Below are 17,933 nucleotides of genomic sequence, written 5' to 3' on the forward strand. Positions count from 1 at the left end.
GTGATAATGCTGAGGCTGTACTAAGGCCGCTCGCTGGACAAGCGCGGAAGAAAATTGTCAATTTCAAGTTTTATTTGGTGTTGTACTAATTTTTTTGCGAATTTTTATTTTAATTTTAAATTTACAATAAAAATTTAATCAACACTTCTGTTACTTAAAATTTTTATAGTGATACAAGGCATTTTTTGTCAAGTTTTATTTGATATTGAACTAAGTTCTTTGCAAAATTCCTAATTTTAATTTTAAATTTACACAAAAATTGAAACAGCACTACCGATAAGTTTATTAAAAGTTTTAATTTGCAAACATTTAAAAACTACCAAAATCTAGCTAAAAAATTATTCAAAGTATAATGTTAACTTTTTTAGAAAACAGTTTTATACATTTTTTATTTAAAATCTCTTATGGTGAAATCACAATTTTTCAAAGTTTAAATGCGTGAATAACTATTTTGTAAAACATTAAAAATTTAGAAGCGTCATTTTACTGAAAACCATTTATTTCAAATAAAAAAGGCATGAAAATATAAATATAATAATGTACTGAATTTTTCAGTTCTGAAAGTATCGCATCACGCAGTGATTGGTAAACTTTTTTTTTACCCCTTTTTGAAAAAATTGTTGGACGCACCCTACCATATGTATTTACTTATTTTTATTGATTTATTTACTCCTGTTGTGAGAAAATCAAGGAAAATTGGTTAAGTTTTCTGGGGACAACGAATTGAATTTGCATGGGATAATAGAACCGTGAGATGTGATAAAGAATAATTGTGCGACGCCATTGAAAAATTAAAACTATGCACAAGGGAACTGCACAGTTTGACAACTTCTAGCAAACACAAGCTTTAAAATCTGGGATAAGGGTTCAAATTTCAGTCCCAAGGCTAAGTATTACATTTACAAAAACATATTTCCGAAAGATATTGAAACATCCACACAAAAAGAATGGCATTGGTTAATAATTGTTGTTCATTACAAGCAACTCCTCATTTTCAATAGATCATTTAGATTAGGGTTCATAAAAAGTTTGGCACAAACAAACAAGTCAAAAACTATAGGGGTTTAGGCAATGAAAAAGCAACATTTTATTACTAGCTTATATTATATCAACTGCGGCTATTACTTAACTTTACCAAATACATAGAAAGCTTACCATTTTAACGAGCGCCTTTCTTGGATCATCATCAGAGCTGTTCACCTCTCCAAATAAACAACTGAAACAAAAAATACTTTTATAGTAACATATTTAAAACATGAGTGGGCAAACTAACTCGTCTAGTCAATCATCTGGCCCGCACCTCATTTACAAACTTGGCACTCTACCGCAGATGCAAAAAATGCATGATTTGTAGTCAACTTATTTATATATACATCAGTTACCTAAGTACACTATTTTTTTATACATTAATTTATTTTTCTGCCTAAATTCGTGTGAATAGCGTCAGCAAATGGACATTTTGACGACATCTGAATCCACTTATTGCGCTATACATAAAAATTCTTGCCTTTTAAATGTGAACATAACATCAAGACTAGTGGCCTAATTAAAATTACACCATTGACTAGAATAACAGTAAATTTCATCGTTAACCATAAATATTTTTATTACAGCTTTTCCGTGTAGAACTAAATGCAATTCTATACCTAACCAACTCATTTTTTTCTTTTTTTGATGACAAAAATCCCAGCTCCTGATTAACATTTGTTACAACGGTTCCAAGCTACAAAGTTTAACAACGAAATTGTCAGTGGAAATTCATTATATGGCCCACGGAGACCTTTCTGAGTTCATTTGCCAGCGATTAGGAAAAAGCTGTCGACCCTTGATTTAAAAAAAAGGAAAATTTTAAACAGTAATCGTCATTTTAAATCTGTGGTTTAAAAAGTTTTTCTGAATTGTTTTTGTTACTACCGCTGAATACAACCTGGTTTCAAAATATCAGTCTAGCTCAAACTCAGGATCAGAAAAACAAACCATAATAAGTTAACGAAAACTTGCTCCATAGATGTATTTATTCGAAACATGTGCTTAATTTCAGATTATAGGTCCCACATTAAAAACAGGCTGTAACTTTCAACAAACCTAACTTCTTAAATGTGTAAAATACCTAAAAAATTGCCAGCATTTCACTAAAAACATGCATACCGTTTGTAGTTAGTGGACATCAGGTGGAGAATCACTGCTCCAAATGATCACAAAAATAACCCCAGTGAAACAATAATTAAGGCTAGATAGCACTGTCTATCTGAACTAAATTACAAACTGCAGTTGGTATAAGGTTGTTTCTATGTTTTAATTATACTTGGGTCAATTAGTGGAGATAAGACCAGCATCTACCAACAAGCATAATAAATTTAATGATTGTGTGTCATTACTTGGTATATTTGCTCAGCTTGGAGTTACAAGGATGGTAGATTTAAGTTTGTCTTGAACTTTGTAAAAAATGGCAAAAGTATAAAGCTTTAAAGATGCACACATAAAAGTGCAAGGGACTAAAACAGGAGTGGCTAACCTTTAACGGCACTTCAAAAAAAATTAATTGATTGCAGCACCCCTACTAGAGGTGGATTGACATAAATGCCACTATAAATGGAACTGGAACAATACAATCAGCCCCACATTGGGGAAAATAACATCAGACTTATTGTACTACAACCATACTCGTAAAAAAATGTTCATTAAGCTTCTTAAATACCTTTTGACACACTTGAGCATTAGAAATGGCATCCTGGAAAGTGGTGGGTTAAAAAAATAGAAAAATAAAATAATAAAATGGCCTACAGTATAATGATTCCATATGGTAATTTAAACCCCGCAAACAATAGGGGTTAAGGTTGCAATTAGTTGGATAAAAGGTCAATCTCTCTCCAACACACACATATTCATATGTTTAGGTGGTATATACACACCCCATACCTATACACACATTATGTAGTTACACATACTTTATACAATTCTAGCCCATAAAGTTGATATAAGAAGTCTACCATACAATCCATACAATTTGACTCATTATGACAAGTTTATAATAAGATATGGCATAATATGAATATTCCAAAAATAAACCTGAGACTCGGGGAGTTTTACGTGGTCTTACTGGCTGCAAACTGTAAATCGTTAAGTGAAATATTTTGTTATATGACCTATTATGGGTGGGGTGAGTTATAATGTAGGGCTGTGGAGACAAAGTCGGACTCGGGTTATTTTAATCGACTCTGCAGCCCTGGTTATATGAGTGGATTGATGTATGCCCAGCCTGTTTTTGTTATGTACGGGTGGAATGCAGATTGTGGAGTCCAGAGTTGGACTCGAGTTGTTTTTGCAGCCCTGATAAGAAAAAGATAACTTCACATGTTCTCAATGTACCAACTATTAATCAAATCAACTAAATTAGGTTTTTTAAACATACAGCGCATTAAACATAGGGATTTTAAAAATTTTCATTATGCAAATCATTTTAAAGAAAAAGACCATCAATGGCATTTAAAGATTCAAAGCCATCGTGGCAACCTTTAATATAGCCACATGATTGAAGTTAAAGCAATACATGTGCAATTGTGCACATCCTTGGCTTGTAATTTTGTTTTTTTGTTTGATATTTCCAGCAAGTAATACGGATTGGTATTAAGCAATGTCCGATAATATCGGATCGGAACCAATACCCGATGCCAAGAGGTAATATCACCCCTGATCTGATACCTAATTAATAGAGGAATTCTAACCGTAATTTGTGATCCACTGCAACGATTCTACCTTGAAAAGTAAATTTATCACAAAACAGGGTTGAAAACTGGAGGTAACTTCCCAACATTAAAACAATTTTCAAGATGCAATCTGAAAAAAATAGCTTTCAACAATTGAATTCATCTATTTTGGTTGTTCAAGCATAGTAATGTGGTCATTTGGTATCGGAAGGGAACAACACTTATTGTCTATAAGTTTTAGAACATTGTCTAAAACAGGGTTTCCCAAACTGTGGTCTGCGATGGCTGCACAGGTGGTCCGTGGTGATATGACAAGAAATTAAAAAGTCACACATATACGTTGCACAGTACTCACCCTTTCAAAGATATTTGCCGCAGTTATTCACAACTTAATGATTTCGAAAGCTTTTGCTATCCAGTATCGTAAATCTTACTTGTTGTGAAATGAAGTGAAGTTAAAGGATAATTTAAGTGTGAAATTATACTGCTATGAAATTAGTTGTTAAGTTCAGTAACTCAACTTTAATTGTATTGCGGTCCGCGAAAAAAACGATTTACAAGGAGTGATCCGTGGTCCAAAAAAGTTTGGGGAACCCTGGTCTAAAACTTATGCAGTAACTCACTGTCCATCTTACAGACTACAAAGCTGCTAAGCAACACACAAATATGGTGTTTTTATCACACTACTATGCACTGTCTTAGTTTAGTATCCCCCAAAAAATACATTTATTAAAGTTTTGAGGTGCTCAAAATCACATATATATATATGTGTATATATATTTTTTTTTTTAATAGTATGTATAAAACAAAAGTATAAACTTGAATTTTTAGCTTGTTGTGCATCTAAAAATAAATAAAAGTTATGGCAAACCTAGTACTTCATTTTTCAAATATACAAAAATTTTAAGGCAAAGTTTAAGAACGTTTTAGAAAGAGGAGTACTGTTAAAAAAGGAACATTATTTGTCATAATTTGGGACTATATTTTGTCATTGGCTATTAGTTACATTCAGGTGATTATTCTGTTGTCATAAATTTTCTGGTGGTTTTTGGCATTTTATCATCATATCCAGGAATCAAGGGTGTCACATATATGGAAAGTTGAGGTTAGTTGTACTCCCAAGGGCTTATTAGGTTGTATCCAGCACTGACTGATATTGAGCCAATACTTAAGTGTGTAGCAAGGTTGTGAACTCAAAATATACAAGTGTCCAACATATTTACAACTTTAAAAAACATGAAAAGAAGAGTAATTGTTGGTTGCAAATTCAAGTGCTTGTAAGTTTAGGAATTATCCTGGTTAAACCTATTCCTTGATTGATTAAGGCTCAAATTTAAGGTAGATATGTTACAGATAATATTTATAGGACAATTTGTCATTCAATCTATGCAATTTACTCTGTGTGAGTCAGAAAATCTATAAACAATCTTTGCATAAGTGGATCAAATTGCCATGTGCTTTATTTTTCTCAACAAACATTTTTTAATCACGATGCTTTTACTGCACACTGCCTTTGTTTTTCATAAAACTTATTTTTTTTATTATCTACCATATATACTTTCTCTTGTGAGCCGACTGCAAAAAATTTTTCAACAGCGATTTTTGGTTGTATAAACCTAATGTAGAGCCAAACTTTAAATACATGACACCACACCAATATAATGAGCAAAAACACTAAGTCTTGGTATAAATTTGTTTGTTGGAAACTGAAAAAAAATCACACCTGCATAGTGGCATTGTCTAAAGTGTTGACATGAACTTTAAGTAACACTAAACAGAACACCACATCTATGTTTATGTATCTTGTAAACACAATTCATGATAGAGCAAGAGACTGTTTATTTATGACTTTATCTTACAAACTATAGAACGTTTGGATAACGGTGGTTTGACAAAATGATAAGTGCTTAACAAGTTTTAAACTTTATTTTAAATTGTGATATTTTAGGAAATAATTTAGCATAAACACAAAATACAACAGAAGATTTTTTTTTCTAGATTTAATTTTTTATCCTTTTTTACTAGAAATTTATGTTATTGACATGCTTACTGAATCATTAAATGACTGTAGTACTTTGTAAATTAGAATATTTTAACCTTCTCTTATCTAATATTTTATCTAATAGTATATTTCAATATTTTAACTAATTGTTTAGCTACAAATAGTAACAAACAATACATTAGATTCTGCATGACTACAATTTAGACTAAAAATTGGAATTATATTCAGATATCAACAAATGCCTGTTAAATGCACAAGAAAAATCAATGGTAAAAATTCTGTACTACAAAGGTAGATTTTTGAAAATACACTTTGATGTGTTGAAAATAACTGGCCCTAAGCCTCGTAAAAATTTGAAAGTTCATATGAAGGTGAAGAATATTAATCTTTTCTTGCCCCAATGGTTAAAATTAGAAACTAATTTTGGTGGGGAGATGGAATTTGGTTGTCTGACATTATTAAAAGTTATTTTGAACTATCAACAGTATGCATAGAGTGAACCCCAGAATACTTAACATAGAAGACAAGATTAAATGAATTCGGGAAAGTGTAATCCAACAGAAAGATGACAAAATTTTGTGAAAAAAGGTATTATTCAAACAAAAGGAACATCATAAAAGAGCTTATTTTTTTAATTTAAAAAATGTATTTCACATAATTACCATCTAGAACAACAGTGTTTTGTTGAGTTTTTTAGCATTGCATATTAAAAATATACTTAAACATAATAAATTGGACTGTTTAACATATTTTAAAATTCTAACCTAAAAGCAGACAGGAGAATAGCTCCACAAATATGCATTGTAGCAAATATCTAGTTTGGAAATTGCTATGCTTGGATCTAGATATTGATATCACATACAAATGGCAACTTTGACGCTGCTAAGTAAGTAATTTTCCCCAAAGAGACACATATGCAACTTTTTCAAACTATTATTCAAATTAATAAATTTTGTGATAACAAGAACACATATTCCATGAGTTGATATTAATTTAGATGTAAATATGTTGGAAAGTCTAACAGTACTATTGCAAATATATATATATATATACATATATTGAGATATAAAAACCTAATTTACATGTGCTGCTCTATCAATGCTGTTAATAAAGTTAAGATACATTTACAACCTTCTGGGACAAAGGATAATATATCGTTTCACTTTAAAAATGAATCCCCCATTGATACCAATGTAAAAATCTGCAGGCCTACACTCTTCACAAAAAAATACACTTTCTTATCGGCTTAAGAGTTAGAAGGACAACATATTTAACCAATGCCTTATGTAAAAATTGTGACTTGTTTCAAAAATCTGTGTACAACTGATAAGAACTTCATTGGCGCTGGTCTACAATCCTTACACAGCATTGAAACAACTATTAAAGTAATGCACATTATTTGGGTTAGGGTGTTGGTTAGTGTTTGGGTGAGGGATGGTCAAGTATTATTATTTAATAATATTGCTTAACCTGAGCAGACCTGCATCCTAAACCAATTATGTTTATTTTGGCAGGATTTTTTAACAACTTGTTTCGTTACTGTCAGAAAAAGGTTGCAGGATTCTAGACCAGCGGCCAGTTTTGCAAATGTGACCAAAATATATTATAATTTGTATAAAAATGCTATGGTTTGGGCTTCCTATTCATTGCAGCATTCCCGATAAATATTTAAAATTTAGGAATAAGGTATGGCGCTGTCCTACCACAACGCACATTATTTGGGTTAGGGTGCGCTAAGTGTTTGGGTTTGGGTAGGTTAGGGAATATTATTAAATAATGAATCTAATAAGACTTGGCGAAAACACATTTAAAGACTAAACGACGCCCTAACTCAAATATTGTGCGTTGCTTTAGTCATTGTTTCAACGCTGTGGTAGGATTCAAGACCATTGCCAAGTTTTTGACATTGAGATTTTTACCTGAAATCAATTTGCATTTAAATATTATCAGTAGGCTAAAAGAATAAGGTCAACACATGAATATTAAAAAATTCTTCTCCCTAAGATAAACTTATTCAAGTATTTCAAAATTGCAAATGTTTTCTTGATCAAATTTCCACAGGACACAAATTATTAAAACCTCTCATCAACTATTGTAAATAACAAATCTGTGAAAATCTGCAGGTTTGAAGTATGATTTAAAGAAGCTCTAAGGAACACTAAATTGTGTAAATTACCTATCAAAACCGGCTATTTGGCTGAGATCTTCATCGGAAAGTGTCGTGACTTCAAGATTGCTGTCCGACATCGTAGCTCTTTAGGCTTTGCTTTGTTTTAAACGGTTACTTTAACTTTTCCATCGACAAATACTTGACATAGGTCGTACATTGTTTACACATTGCATCTACCTGAACACAACAAACCAAGTTAGGATGAAATAAAATGGTCCTAAAGACTTTTTCCCGCTCCACAATTCCCAGCATCAACATAAACCTCCATCATGCAAAGATTCCCTGCGAGTCACGTGACCTAGCGGCGAAACACCATTGGCGAGTCGTCTCTCGTAATTTGCGAACATATACAGGCGCTTCATTGGCGATATTACGACTTTAAGAAGTTTTTCTACGCAAGAAAAGAAGATATTCCAATATCTTTGCTGTATTTCCTAATTATTTTTTAATGGAATCGTTTATAATTGGAAACAGCATTTCTTTGGATGCCACAACATAGTTCAAAACACAACTACAAAGAGAGAAAAAATATGCCAATGGCGCCCGCTTGCTGAAATTATCCAAAATATGTAGATAAATATGTATACAGAATATTTTTTCAACATCTAAAATATGTAAACCAAAGAAAAAATTACTAGCGCGTAAATACTTTTTGTTAAAAAATTCAAAACATTAATTGAGTATTCACAGGACCAAAATTTTTTTTAGCATTCTATTTTTAACTCAAGTTACGTTTTTATAAAACTACATTTTTTGGGGTAGATCAATTGTTTTTTAGGCATGAAAATATATTAGATACCTGTTATATTTGAAAATAATAATCCCCTGACAAAAAATACTTTTAATGACATACCCCGGTAGGAAAGTATCATAAACTTTAAAAAACAAATGCTGGTATCATAATTGTAGTTCTAGTCAGCAATTTTTTTATTTTAGTTAAATAGTGTTTTATTTAACCAATAGAACTAAAATATTGTTATGTTTAAAAAAACAAAATAAAAAATGTTACAATAAAAATCAGGATATTATACAAGATAGAAATTTTTTTGGTACTTTTGTTTGTTTTTTAAAGTTTGTTTTCACTTTTAAAAGTTTCATTCGCTTTTTAAAGTTGTTCTTAGCGTTTTTAGGATTTTTTTATTTGTAAGTTATAAATCTTTTTCTTTTTTTACTTTAAAGAGTTCCATTGTTAAAAAAGTTATTTATTGGTTTTAAGGTTTTGTTCGCATTTCAAAGCTCTTTGTCCTTTTTCTTAAGATTTTTTTCGGCCAGTGCTGATTTAACGGCATCGCTTGACTTCCTCGTTTTGTAGCGAAGACAGGAAGCGATGACGTCACGCCTTCTGTTCGAGAGGAAACTTCGCGATGCCGCGCGAGCTGCGGGAATTCCGTACAAACACGTGCCTGTTACGTCATAATCGTTGGCGCGCAAATCGAATTTCACGCGTTATCGCGAGAAAAATGAACAGATATACTTTTGAGTTGTAAAGAAAAGGGCGATTTGCTTAAAAACACTAAGTTTGCTTTTAAAGAATATAACCTTATCTGAATTGCGAAGCTACCTATCATGCGGAAATGGTGTTTCCACTGTTTAGTTGTTTTGGAATTGCGAGAAATAATTTCTTTTTAATATAATGTAGCCTACATCTATGTTGTTTTTTCAAAGCGTATTTTATCTCCCAAAAATACATTTTTGGCAACAAAACAAGCTTTTACTTAATTTTACTCTTTTTTTTTTCAGGACAGCGCAAAACAATTTACGAACATCTTTAACGTTTAAAAAGCCCTTAGTTTCTAGAGACGAATGTCATAGCTAAAAAATTCTTAAGATCCTAAACAAAATTGTTTTAGCAGTTTATATGTTTCTTTCTTTGCGTATAGTTTTCATATTCTTAGACGCAATTAGTGCATATTTTTTCGTAGTGGCAATGTTAATTTGCCATGATGTCAAAATGCTGTAAAAAATTACTTTTATGTTCTTAAAAAATTTAAACTCAACTGTAATATATGATAAGTCCATTGTATGGCATCCTATTAGTTTAAATATTTGATTTATAATTGTAGCAGTTACTACACATTTAGTTTAATCAGCTTGAAGAAACGTAAACCTTATTATTTGTCCAATAACCTCTTCTTATTCAGGTAAAAAATCGCATTTTTTTGCGTTTTAAAAACAAAAGCTTTTGTAGCAATTACACAGGAATGACAAACTTTAATTAACCATAAATCAACCGTGAGCCACATAATTGAGGTTATTTATAAAAGCGATGGTATTTAAGGCCGAAATAACATTTGTTTGTGTGGCTCTAATCCCGATTGCATTCCTGTGCATTTCCCGCCAAATGTATTTTTAACGTCATTTGGTCTGCAATATCGCCTTGTTGCAATAAAAAATATCATTTCTGGCGTATATATTGCAGAATTTCGGCGTTCAAAAAGAGTTGGGAGAAATCTTGGGCGCCTACAAATCATGGAATGCAGCCTGTCCCAATATCTTTTTATCTCAATATACTTATTATTAAAGGCTACTTTCCTGCATTGGAACAGATGCAAACAATTTTTTTTTTAATATGCAGGTTTTATTCCGATAAAACACGAATTACGACAAAATAACGAAGGAAAAAGGCAAAAGACTAAGCTGAGTGAAAGCGCATGCAAATTAGTTCTGGGGATTCCCCTAGATCAGTTGTTAAAGTTGTGACAATTCAACATTTTTTTCTCTTGAAAAATCCTAGTCAAGTTAGTGTTTCTCTTCATAAAAAACATAATTTATCAACGAAACTATTTGTTTGAAATTAATGGCATCCCTTAATCGGTTAAGTTAATGTAGTATTATAATTTGAAAGCAAAGTAGCAAAGCATTTCGTAATTTTTTCGTTTAATCGCAACAAAATTAAACTAGAGTGGAGATAAATAAGGTGAATTGGTTCTAATATGGGCACGAGCTTTCGCAGAGTGGGTCAGCATATTGGCAGTTCATGCAGTTCAGGGTGGTGGCTGTATGTTGTGAACCTGAACCTGAAATATAATAGAAAAAGAGTCGTTGTAAGATTTATTTGTAGTCAGACATTTTTTTAGCGTTACAGAACACTAAACTAGACATTTTTTATTTTTAGATATTTTAGCCCTGAAGTACATACAACACAGCTCTTGACATTAATTTCAGGAAAATTGTAATATAATCTTTTTGTAGTCCCTATACTTGTAGATTACTATTAGACACGGTGTTATATCAATAGATATAACGACAAGCTGACATAGATTAACACAAAACTTACTTTAAAGCAAGAAGACACAACTTTTACAGTCTAAAAAATCAGCTTTACATTGTTTTTTTAGTAGTATTCTAAATTTGTCGGGGGAAACCAATCGAATATTCGCTTCAGTCAGAAAATAGCTGAGTTATGTCGGCAACTGCCTTTATTTGCGCCACTAATAAGAGTAAGGGCTTGCGTTTCGAAATTCTGCCCTAAAAGGGCTGCGGATTAGGAGTCGGACTCGGGACTCGGGACTCGAGTAAGACCTTGTAAAACTACCATAGTCCCGAGTCCGACGTGCGCATGCGCAGTACCAAATTTTAAAACTGATAAGGCCGCCAAATGGAAATTGTAAAGGTGGAATATTATATGGTGGAATGGAGTCGGACTCGGGTTTATTTTTTTTGGCCGGAGCCGGACTCGGGAGTCGGACTCGGGTTATTTTTAACCGACTCCGCAGCCCTGCCTAAAATCATCTCTTTTATGTATAAACTTACGTTTGGCGGGGACCTTCAGTTGTTGAGTAACAGCTGGAAGACAAACATCGGTCAAGATCTTTTCATCAACATCTTCTTGTGAGCAAAGCCGAGTTACGATTCCTCTATAGAGCTTGATCAGCTGAACTCTAGACGAATCGGCGCTGGTCACCTAAAAAACGAGTTTAAATGTACAGAATTCTAATATTGGTGCCTAAAGTTGGGAATCAATTTAAACAAACTACACGGGATAAAATATAGGTTGATCAAAACACGTTAGTTTTTTTATATTTTACCTATAGTCTGTTTAATATCAATTTTGCCTTTGAAACAAAATACTCCCAACGATATTTAACTGCAGATGTTACATTATAATTCAATTAATGTTTCATATATAAATTATGTACGGAACTTGCGTGAGTCGCAGTTACATTATTGGCGCCATTTTCTAAACTCCACTCAAGACCTGCTCGCCTAATACAAGTTAAGAACCGCTGTAGTAAGGTTTCCAGAGGCAAAGCCGTCGCTTCATTTCACCCACCTTATCTCCAACATCCAACTTCTGTAATTCTTCCATCACACTTTCATCGGATGCAGGGAAGGCTGTTACCATGGAAACCAGCATCAGGGAGCATGAGAGAACAATCAACTTCATCTTGATATTCTGTAGTCTTCTTCTCAATTCGATAGAACGTATGAAATAGGTTTTATGAACTGTGTGGCATTGAATAATTGCGTTCCAATATATAGACTTGCTCGCTAAATAATCATTTAATTTAAGGAAATGTTTTCTCTCGAAATTATCTTTAAAACATATGTACAGTGACGTCACTTGTAAAATTAGCGTCACCAAATTAAATAATAATTAAATTTAGTCGAAAAATAAGCAATGCTTATTAAATTTTAAAACGCAAAATTGATAAGCGAACGCGCGATAAGGAGATTCACAATACTTAACACGTAATTATCATAGTCAATATTTTGACAAATAAAGCATTTCCGCTTTTTTATCCTTTTCACCGAGACAATAGTAGGCATGGCCAACGTTAAGTACACAACGCCGATAAAAAAACGTTTACGGCTTGCCCAGACTGAAATTGGGTGAAATATAGCTGCAACGTTCATCCATAAAATGTGGTGTCTGGTTTAAGTAGGCTTTAATTGATTTTGGTGTTTTGTTTTTTGGTGCTTTACCCATGCCAGATTCTTTGGAAATGGTATCGTTGTCCGATCTGGTACCAAATGACGTTGTCCTATGAACTTACACTTCACCCCTTTAATCAATTTGCAATGGCAATGATTTTTAAGGTATTAGGTCGAAATTTGCTTTTGCATCACGAAGCTATTTATTTTTGATTTTTAATGTAATTTTTCATCAGAAATCTTCCTTTAAAGTGGAAAACTTTACGTTAGCTGGGAAACCACAATGCTGGAATTAATTTGGTATTGGATCGGCACCGATAACATCCTAGTATCGGCTCTGATCCGATATTATCGGAAATCTCCAATATTACCTCCAGGACTAGTTTGAATTGCAATCATATGGAGATCATCGATTTCTTTTAAACCCAACAAGTTGTACATAAAAATGTTATTTTATAGATTTTTAAGCTTCTATTATTAACTCTGCTTTGACTACCTAGAAATTTAAAATAAATTAAAATATTACGAAGAACTTGAACGTTCTTGGGTGCTCAACAATTTATTTGTATTAAATATCGCCATTAGAATGCTTTATGATTACAGAACGGAATGAACTTACCTAAACTTCCTAATCATTTTCTTCTCGTAAGACTTTGGTTAACACAGTTGGTTTCTCACAGAGAGCTAGTGCAAATAAAGTCCACATCTGACGTTTTTCTTGATTTTTTTCCAAGTAAACATACAGAACATAGAACAGACTTAGTAATACGTATCAAAATAAATACTAACTTGGCGCACAATCTTTATCTATTCCTTGTTTTATTGTAGCGTAGCGCACCTAGTGGCCAGACAACACATATATGCCGAACACCAGGAGCGCTGCCGAGTTATCAAGTAAAGACAGCAAAGATGCCTTTTGTTTAACTCTGCGTTAATGTACTTTGACAAACAGCAGTGAGTAATAGGTAAGCCTTAATAACAACGGTAACTGTATAATCCTGTATTTGTTAAGTATATACGAGACCACATGTTACGAAATTTAACAATGTTTGTTTATAAGGCTGTTTTTTTTTTTGAACGTCCATGATAACCTTAACTAGTAATTACTTTCATTTTTTTCACATTTTATTTTTCTACAAATAAACGTACCAAGAATTGAATACGTGTATACTAGGTAACATTTTTTGACAACAAACATCATATGTTGATAGACTAAGTCTTAATGCATCAATATAAGAACAAATGCATGTTTTAATTTTCAACTTTTATTGTAATAAATTACGAAAAGCACAAAAGCAAAGGCAAAATCGAATTACAACCAACTCCAACATGATAAGTGCCACAGTACGAAACAGTTAATATATATGTTTGGAATTAATGTCTACATCTTTTAAACCAAGTGTATGTCATTGCATTAAGAACATAAAGCGAAGCAACACGACATAATTTGAATTTTCATAAAATAAATTAAAGTTGGGGTGAAAAGCATAATTTTTATATTTCTAATGTGGGCAGGCAGATTCACACAGTGGGTCAGCGAAGTTACAATTCATGCAGTTGAGGGTGGTCACGGTTTCATCGGATCCTGAACCTGGAAAAACAGAAATATTTAGGACTTAGGAAAACAAAAACAAAACATTTACGATTTTTTCTAGTCTTATGTTTTATGTTGAGATACAATTCAAAAATTCCTAAATGTTGACGAAAATTTTCGATTTAGGCGAGACAGAAACCCCAAAGTAGTGGCTACCACTATAGTGCTACCAACAGCTTTTACTTGTGGCTTTGTTGTTATATTAGGCATTTCATTTTTTATCGCCGAAAAACAAATAGTACACTTCAAATGGAGTTTTACTTTTAAAGAACTTATTTTGAAATGCCGCCTCAAAATTCGCTTTGTTTTCAACTTACGTTTGGCGGGGACTTTAAGTTGTTGAGTGACAGCTGGAAGGCAAACATCGGTCAAGATCTTTTCATCAACATCTTCTTGTGAGCAAAGTCGAGTTACGATTCCTCTGTAAAGTTTGATCAGCTGCACTCTAGACGAATCGGCGCCGGTCACCTAAAAAATGAGTTTTATTTAAAGGTACAGAATTCTAATATTTATTTCACGTTGGTTTTAAACTTTAAAAGACATCAGTTCGGCTTAAAAAATGACCGTTGGGCCTTTTTGAATTTAAGTACTTTTTAATAGATTTTGGGGGTCCAACAAGCAATTTCTCATTTTTTTACAAAGATTTCAATTTAAAATCTTGTTAAACTTTAGATGTTTACCGTACATGTTTTTATACGCCTTAGGTTACCTATTTTGTGAATCAATTTAACTTGCTTTGGGTAAAATACAAAAAGTTGTAAGATAGAAAATTGAAGACTTGGCAGCTTTATTTTTAGTTACATTTCTACTGTACGTTACACTGACCAAGTTGAAATAAATTTTCTTTAGGGTTATAAATAAGTGCAACTTCACACCTTTTCGCCAATGTCCAACTTCTGCAACTGTTCCATCACACTTTCATCGGATGCAGGGAAGGCTGTTACCATGGAAACCAACATCAGGGAGCATGTGAGAACAATCAACTTCATCTTGATATTCTGTTCTGCATTGAATGCCTGCGGTCCAATATATATACTTGTCGCCAGCTGATTATTTACTTCTGGAAACGTTTTCCTACAAAATTGATCTTGAATACAGATGTCCTAATAACACTGGAGCAAATATTAATTACATCGAGAAACAAAACAAACAATGTTTATTGAATTTTGACAAAGTGGTGACGTTAGTGGAATATGTCAAGCTTCCTTGCACTTAAAACGTAATTACCGCAGGATGTCAATATTTTGTTGGAATTAAACATTTTAGGCAAAGTTTTTATCGTTTTTTTTTTCAGGACATTATACGAAAACATATATAACAGGAAACGACGTTTTTTTCTTAGTTTATACTTTAATGCCATGCTACCTCAAATTATTAAATAAACGGTTTCAGAATTGAACTTTGCTTAATGTGAAAAAAATCATTGCTTAGTACAGTGGTCGACAAACGGTGGGCCGCGACCCAAACGTGGTCCTTTTAGTCATTTTTCGTAGGCCGCAAGCTATTTTTTATTAATTTAGTTTTATCGTGCAGTTGTTGGCCGCGTGATAGCCGTACATTTATTGTACTGTATTTAAAAAGTTTGAATCATTGCTACATCACAGATCACAGGGTTTCCCTACACTATACTACTAGCCAAAAAAGTTTAACTATAGAAACACAACTTTTTACGAGCTTTGGGCGAATTTTCATCAGTTTTATAAATCTATTCAGCCCAAAGGCGCTATGCATGGCATCTTGCTTCGTGTGACTAATTTAAATGTCGTTTTTTAGACGAATATTGGAATCTCTTTTATGTGCCTTATGCGTCACTTATCGCGATCCTTTTTGCCTAAAACATTGTCTTTCGGTCTCGCAATAAAATACCAAGTGTCGGACATCCTTAGCCGTGGCACAAAAAATCGCGTGTTCTGTAACCTGTGTCAGTGTCATTAACGATATGTTAGATCACATATTGATGCTATTTTCACTTTTGCCACTATTTAGGGTTTTTTATGATGTAGCCTACTGAATCACTTGTTCTTGAATACCTTTTTACCTCAGTATACTTATCATTAAAGGCTACTTTCTTGCATTGGAACAGATGCAATCAAAAAGTGTTTTAATATGTAGGATTTATTCTGATAAAACACGAATTACGGCAAAATAACGAAGGAAAAAGGCAAAAGAGTAAGCAGAGTAAAAGCGCATACAAATTAGTTGTGGGGATTCCCCTACAATCAGTTGTTAAAGTTGTGACAATTTTAACAATTTTTTATGTTGAAAAACGTAGTCAAGTTTCTGTTTCAAATTTCGAGTCTATATTTTGAAATTAATGGCATCCCTTAATCGGTTAAGTCAATGTTGTATGATAATTTGAAAGCAGAGTAGCAAAGCATTTCGTATCTTTTTCGTTTAATCACAACAAAATTAAATTAGAGTGGAGATAAATAAGGTGAATTGGTGCTAATATGGGCATGAACTTTGACAGAGTGGATCAGCGTATTGGCAGTTCATGCAGTTCAGGGTGGTGGCTGTGTGTTGTGAACCTGAACCTAAAACATAAGAGATATTAACTTTATTTGTAGTCTACCACAGCGCTCTTCAACCTTTTTTGGTTTGGCGAACCCTTAAAGTTGTTATGACAAACTCGTGCACCCCATACTTAAAAGGTAAACTGAGGTAAGAAGCGATATGAAAAACATTATGCATATCAATATCATCATGTTTATTAAACCGAGCGGAGCTGCCAAAGTTTTACACACTGTCGGTGAGAGTTTGATTTTGTCTGCAGGCTGCTTGCGAGTACTATTACATGTCATACAACAGCATTCAACGTCAAATATTAATGATTCATTAAAAGTTTGTGATGCACCCTTGTATACCTTTTAGTAATGGTGTACCCCAAGCATATCTTGGTGCACCGTAGGGTACACCGTGCACACCGTTGAAGAGCACTGGTCTACCAAACCACTAAAATCGACATTTTTTTTCGCTTTTTTAGCGTTAAAGTACATACAGCTCGCTCATTTTAGCATTAATTTTAGGAAAATGGGTAAGCTATGTCGGCAACTGCCTTTATTTGCGTCACTAATAACAGGGGGGTTCGAATTCCTTCGTTCAAAACCTTTTTGTGTTTTGAACTTACGTTTGGCGGGGACCTTAAGTTGTTGAGTGACAGCTGGAAGGCAAACATCGGTCAAGATCTTTTCATCAACATCTTCTTGCGAGCAAAGTCGAGTTACGATTCCTCTGTAGAGCTTAATCAGCTGCACTCTAGGCGAATCGGCGCTGGTCACCTAAAAAACGAGTTTAAATCTACAGAATTCTAATATTGGTGCCTAAAGTTGGGAATCAATTTAAACAAACTACACGGGATAAAATATAGGTTGATCAAAACACGTTAGTTTTTTTATATTTGACCTATAGTCTGTTTAATATCAATTTTGCCTTTGAAACAAAATACTCCCAACGATATTAACTGCAGATTTTACATTGGAGTTCGATTAATGTTTCATATATAAATTATGTACGGAACTTGCGTGAGTCGCAGTTACATTATTGGCGCCATTTTCTAAACTCCACTCAAGACTTGCTCGCATAATA

At 33.1% G+C, this 17,933-nt stretch overlaps 1 protein-coding gene across 2 annotated transcripts in view; it reads right to left on the reverse strand.

The window, feature by feature from the left end:
* Positions 1-8,044, reverse strand: part of LOC146146528 (histone demethylase UTY-like) — a 31,000-nt gene extending 22,956 nt beyond the window's left edge. For both annotated transcript variants that reach the window (XM_083387208.1, XM_083387209.1), the window contains exons 1-2: positions 7,886-8,044; positions 1,156-1,216 (exon numbers count right to left, since the gene is read on the reverse strand). In XM_083387208.1, the coding sequence (XP_083243334.1) occupies positions 1,156-1,216; positions 7,886-7,956 (132 nt within the window). In that variant the 5' untranslated portion in view covers positions 7,957-8,044. The remainder of the gene's footprint in view (positions 1-1,155; positions 1,217-7,885) is intronic.
* Between the last annotated feature and the right edge of the window lie 9,889 nt (positions 8,045-17,933).

Source organism: Ascidiella aspersa, chromosome 4, assembly GCF_963924565.1.
Source record: "Ascidiella aspersa chromosome 4, kaAscAspe10.2, whole genome shotgun sequence".
In the NCBI taxonomy this organism is placed as follows: domain Eukaryota; kingdom Metazoa; phylum Chordata; class Ascidiacea; order Phlebobranchia; family Ascidiidae; genus Ascidiella; species Ascidiella aspersa.